This window comes from Myripristis murdjan, chromosome 15 (genome assembly GCF_902150065.1).
Source record: "Myripristis murdjan chromosome 15, fMyrMur1.1, whole genome shotgun sequence".
Classification (NCBI taxonomy): Eukaryota; Metazoa; Chordata; class Actinopteri; order Holocentriformes; family Holocentridae; genus Myripristis; species Myripristis murdjan.
The window spans coordinates 6167258-6173257 of record NC_043994.1 but is presented as its reverse complement, the minus strand read 5'-3'; the positions used below and the strand labels follow the sequence as shown (position 1 = coordinate 6173257).

General features: G+C 46.0%; 1 protein-coding gene across 1 annotated transcript; it reads right to left on the bottom strand.

The window, feature by feature from the left end:
• Window positions 1–2018: 2018 nt before the first annotated feature.
• LOC115372704 (arylsulfatase I) lies at window positions 2019–4912 on the bottom strand. Its single transcript, XM_030070798.1, has 3 exons — window positions 4722–4912; window positions 3497–3829; window positions 2019–3105 (listed from the first exon to the last, which is right to left on the bottom strand). Exons 1-3 carry the CDS (start codon window positions 4910–4912, stop codon window positions 2019–2021), a joined length of 1611 nt encoding a protein of 536 aa, XP_029926658.1.
• Between the last annotated feature and the right edge of the window lie 1088 nt (window positions 4913–6000).

Genomic DNA, 6000 nt, shown 5'->3' with positions numbered 1-6000 from the left:
GTATTTGATTTACTTTAATGTCTCTATACATATTGTGTTTCTACAATTTTGTACATATTTTTCAAATATTGATTAAGTGCGCTACATATTTTGGTTGTAAGGATGGCTTTGTGGTTACAGAGACTGCCCTGTATCCTTAAGGCCCAAGTTCAATCAATAATAGTCGAGGAGACTGCCAAGCTTTAATAAAGATATTCTACACAAACACCAAGTCACACATGTGACATGCGGCATTTCCAGATAACAGGTGCTTGCACCAAATACCACTGGCATCACCAAAGCACTAAAAGTAGTTTTCTAATGGCATACGTACATAAAATAAAATAAACAATGAACATATAAAAATATTTACCATCACTATAGCACAATTTAGGTTAATGAAACATGGCCGCAACACCCATTTGGCCAATCAAATTTCTTGATCAACCACCTGATCAATTTTCCTGATGTGTATAAAACGTAAATATAGCATTGTACAAGTTTCACCAAGCTGTGTTTGTTCAGGGGACATTATGGGTTGACTCTCACATATTATTCTTATTATGCTTCTTGGTATTATATGTATACAGTATGTCCATTTTCACAAAATAGGTGGTTTCTACCAGTTTAAAAACACTTCAGACACAGTAATACCATGCATCCTCTCTGGGGTGTCATCTCTTTCCTCCTCGTTCTCCTCTGCATCATTTTAGTTGCTGTGAGCCACACAGCTCCCTGCAAAGTGTTGTTTTCATACTTAATACTTGTGACCTGGTCCTCTAAATGAGCATAAATAAGTGAGCAGGACGAAGAACAAAAACAAAGAAAGAAAGGGAGGGAGGAAGGAGGAGGTGGTAGTTTGCTGAGGGAACGGGCAAAGAGCAGGAGACAACTCAAGCCCAGGGAGAAATGAAGGAAAGGAGGGAGAGTTGACCAGAGGGAGGAGAGTGGGGGAGGAAGGGCACTTGAATATTCATCATCAGATCACTGGAGAGAAATCTGCAGCCATTTCTGCACCGTGGAATGCATAACGGTAGGAATCAAGGCATGACACACAGGACCTAATACAGTCGAAGTTGTTTACTGTGGTGCATGTAGTATGAGACACAGCAGCCTGTGGTGCCACCTCTGATCCATTCCCATCCAGCTGGATCAGCGTCACAGCACAGCAGCAGCTTTGCCAGCAGGCACATATATCACACTTAATCAGATAGTATGGCTTCCCACATAAACTTTAGTTCCCCAACAGATTCATGACCTTCTGCAGTGGTTGTGTGTGCAGGCATGAGATGCAAAGCATAAGTTGTGACTTCTTAATTTATTTTGATCAGTTCACCTAGTTTCCACTTGTTTTATACTACCTAAGACTGATTGTGAAGCAACAATTGGAAGTCCAGAAATGAGTGATAGTATCAACAAAAGTGCTTTTGTACTTAGTCATTGTTGCAGGGAGCGGATGTTGCATGGTGATCAAAAGTCTTTTGAAGGCAGTGTTCTGCAAGCGTGTCTGAATAACCCCTAAGAACTAAAAAACAAGGTGACATTTGACAAAAACAACCCCTGTGGGTGTCTCAGTGTCATTCTAAGAGGGTCCTCTTGGTTGACTAGGAGATGAGACATCGAGACGTCACACTCCATGCCCTTTCCTTTCTTCCCATCTCTCCAGGCTTCACTTGCCCATGCACATGGCCTCTCTCTCTATTTATCAAAACATACACATAAACCAAGGCACATGTGTGTACATTCACACACACACAGCTCCCTATGCAGTCCAGTGATGGTCCAAAGTCACCCTGCTGCAGCTTGGCTGCAGGACAATGAGTGAGTCAGCGAGCTCAGCCAGCCACACAGCTCTGTCTGTCCTGTCCATCAGGTTGCCTGTTTGTCTGCCTACCTATTTGTTTATGGATCTTATTTGTCTATGTGACCTGCCTGTTTGTTTCTCTAACAGTCTGTATTCATGTTTATTTGTCTGACTCTGTCTTTGCTTATATGCGTTTCTCCCTGGATAGTTCCAGCGATGTTGCTTAAGGGAACTTTTAGAAGAATAGGGCATTCCTCTGCAGACGTGAGCCAACCTTTTTGAAGAGTGCTTTCAATTTGCACACCTTGCAGTGCCTCATCTTCATCTTCTTTTCCTTCCTGCCATCCTCATCCCCACCATCCTCCACCTCACCCTCCAAGCCCAGCCATGGGCTCCACACCCCACCATGGAGTTGGGGGTCAGCCATGGGGTCATCTGGTGGGTTCCTGGCCACCACAGCTGTCTGGTTGTACTCTGCCAGTCTGGTTAGCAGATGTTTCACTACCTCTGGCCGTGCATCTGCCAGGTCTGACCTCTCGTAGGGGTCAGAGGTGACATTGAAGAGCCAGACTGACTTCCCCCGCTGATTGCGCCTTTTCTCTAGTCCCTGCCATCGCTCCGGACCGAAGGGCTGAGTCTGTGGTGGGATCCAGTCCCCGTCACCCACGTTCCCTGTCAAGAGCTTCCAGTCCCCAGCTCTTATGGCTGCCCTCACTGCAGTGTCCCAAATCCCAAAGCCATTGAGCACCAGCGCCCTGTCATGAGGCTCCCCAGGCTGCCTGGACACTGGGTCAATGTTGAAGAGGATTTCAGTGCGGGGGCAAGGTCTGCCCTCGCTGATGGCTTCCCAGACATCATGGCCATCTAGGCTGCGGGGGGATTGTATTGACCCTGCCAGTCCCAGAAGAGTGGGATACCAGTCAGAGACATGGATCAGTGCCCTGCTGACGACACCCTTCCTCTTCAGGAGGGGACTATGGACAAAGCCCACAGCCCGGACACCCCCTTCCCAGTAGGTCCCCTTGCCACCCCTCAGTGGCCAGTTGCTCCCACCAGAGAGCGGCTGCCCCCCGTTATCAGATGAGTAGATCAGGACTGAGTTCTGGTAGAGCCCACTCCTCTCCAACTCCTGGACCACTTCCCCGACCCCGTGGTCCAGGCAGCTCAGCATGGCTGCATAGTGCCTCCTCAGACGGTTGTCTAGAGAATCGTAGCGTTGCAGAAAGTGGTCAGGCACCTGCAGGGGTGTGTGGACGGCCTGGAGGGATAGGTACAGGAAGAGCGGTTGATGGGAATTGTGGCTCCTCAGGATCTGCTTCACTCTAGAAGGGGAACATTGGAGGATTTTTACATAGATTGCTTCTGGGTAAAACCTCACATATAAAATATACATTTTTAGGAGTAAAAGAAAGCAGCCTTGTTTTGTAGCTTTGACCACATTGCATTTTTTAGTTAATCTAGTCAGCTTGAAAGGGTTTTGTAAGCCAAAAAGATAGTAGAATTAGAATTATCTCCATATAATCCTTCAATTGAAGTAAAACTAGAGTTTTGTTTGAAGTTATGCTTGCAGTTGCAATATATCAGGTGTACACATATGCATGTGCTATATGCATTTTTAGTTTAGTTTAGTGTTTTGGCTATTTAGCACAATATATAGTAGGTCTACATGCTACATGGAACAGCTGTAACACACCTTTCCACCATGATGCTCACCTGTCTATGTAGAGCAGAGTGGAGTAGTTGCCAGCCATTTCCCAGGCAGGCCTGGCTCCGTCATGCAGGTCAAACCCACAAGCTTCAACCCCATCACAGCTCTGGTAGGAGAAGTGGTCTCCACTGCCAGTCAGTGTGCCCAGGAAACTCTGGAAGCCACGCCCTGTTGGTAAACAGCCCGGCCTACAGAAGCCCAGGTGCCACTTGCCCACCATGTGGGTGGCGTACCCAGCTTCCAATAGCCTCTCTGGCAGGGTGGGAGTGTCTGGTGGCAGGCAGAGGGGCTGTCGAGGACGGATGATTGAATGCTGGAGGCCAGTGTGAATTTGGTAGCTGGCACCCCAGAGGACAGAGCAGGGATAGAAAGGGAAAGGAGAAGAATACAAAGTTGATGGTCTCGTTGAGATCATAAAATAAAAGGAAGGTCCACAAATGGTTAGAGGATAATTCTAACCTTGGATGCTCTTAAACTGTGTACGATGTTCAGTGCATTCCAGGAGTTCTCGTGTTATCTATTGTGCTGCACTGTGCTGTGCTGATAAATATTTCCTGTGCTGGAAATATTTTGATATGATGTCAAGTTGTCTGTGTTTGGCCAATTATCCATGGGAATTAGAAAAATTCACCACAGAACAAAAATGGACCCGGAAATTCAGTGAACATCATCGATTGCAGTTTTATTTTGTAACTATAAACAAAGTGTTTCAGGGTGATTTTCTGCCCTAGATTAGATAAATTGTTGCTTAGTGGTTAAGATATTCCATTGATATGAAATAGCCATTTATCAGTGGCAGGCCTCTCCAGTGATATAAACTGAAGATAGTAAGCGCTCTAACACAGTTCATTTCTGACTGCAGTGCATAGCATTTGACAGTTCAACTTGATGAATGGATTAATCAAATTTTATTTTAAAGTCTCAGTGAAGGATTTTTAGTTGAAAGCAGGGAACTATAGAAACAATCTCTGTGGTTCTTTTATATCCAGCCATAAGTCAAAAAATAGGTACTTTATTTCAGTGGTTATACAAACGAAATAAACTAGAGGTCAATCTTTGCACCACAGGTGTCGCAATCGTTTGATTCCTGGCATTTAAACACGTCATAACATGCCTTGTACACAAATAAAGGTTATGGCAAAATAGTTCTGCACACAGGATGAGATCTAATTCAGTTATTCAACTGATTCTCCATCACAATAACAGTGTAATGGTAAGGAAATCACTCACCGTCCCGTCATAAGTTGACTGCGAGAGGGTGAGCAGATGGGCTGGACGTAATAATTTTCCAGTTTGACCCCCTCTGCTGCTAACTGATCCAACACAGGGGTGTGAATGTCAGAGCCATGATAGCCAATGTCCCCGTACCCCTGGTCATCAACCATGATAAAGATAAGGTGTGGGGGCCTGAGCTCTGGCATCGTCCTATTGCCAACACTGTCGTCTGAGGACTTAGCTTCACCCAGGCAGCCGAGGCCACCCAGCAAAGTCACCCTGATCATCAGGGACAAAGCTGAAAGCCCAGCTTCCCTCATCTCCAGCACTGCTATTAAGCTTCTGTCTGCTGAGGTCCGATGCCGGGGATTTTCTCTCCTGCTGATCCTGCTCAGCCAGTGAATCTGAAGCAGGACAGCCGCCGCTGATAGAGGGGCAGTTTCGCCTGTCCAAGAAAGAAATCCAAAAGTTTTATCTGTCCCTTAAGTTCTAAGAGTGGTGGTCTTCTTCTTAGTTCATTGTAGGTGGTGTGAGATGGTGCTGATCTGGTGCTAGTGTCTGTGGTGGGTGGAGAAAAGTCGCCGTCTCCAAGATGGGCAAAAAGCTGGTGGTGGCAAGTGTACCTGTGTGTGTGCGTGTGTGTGTGTGTGTGTGTGTGTGTGTGTGTGTGTGTGTGTGTGTGTGAGGGAGGGAGAGAGGCTTCCTCTTTGCAGCACCCTGCCACATTCCTCTGCCCTTTCCGGCGCCTCATATGATGGCTGGGAAGAGCTGGCAACTCAAATTCACACACACACATGCACACATACACATGCAGGCAGGCAGGCACAGCATACACAGACTCTTCTCAGCTGATACTCCGCTCCCATCCTCCTGTAAACTGCGTTATGAACATCTCACACAGTATGGACAACTTTTTGGTCATAAAGGTCAGCTGTAAGCCAAGCAGCCCTGACGACTGTATTATGGTTTATGCCAAAGCAAGGAGAATAATCAATGCCCCCATTCATTTATAGGCCTGATCTTATTCTACATAGCAGGGGCTTTTGAAAACACAGACTGTCAATAGGCCTACTGAGTCATCATTGCTTACACCACAGGGAATATTGATTGTTTTATGCAGCTCTCCATAACTAAGGTATGAGAGAGCAGCTGCTGTGCCCATCATTCATTTCCGAGAACAAGACTGGCTATGAAACATAATACTCTCATCACACGTCGTAAAGTGAGCAGCATGCAAATGAATGGAAGACAAATATATAGGATATGGAAGTACAAATGCAATAAAGTGATGGTA

Coding starts and splice junctions, on each gene's coding strand:
- LOC115372704 (XM_030070798.1), bottom strand. CDS start 4,912: ATGCCAGAGCTCAGGCCCCCACACCTTATCTTTATCATGGTTGATGAC. Junction 3,830..4,721: donor AGTCAACTTATGACGGGACG/GTGAGTGATTTC, acceptor CTGGGGTGCCAG/CTACCAAATTCACACTGGCC. Junction 3,106..3,496: donor ACTCTGCTCTACATAGACAG/GTGAGCATCATG, acceptor TTCCCCTTCTAG/AGTGAAGCAGATCCTGAGGA.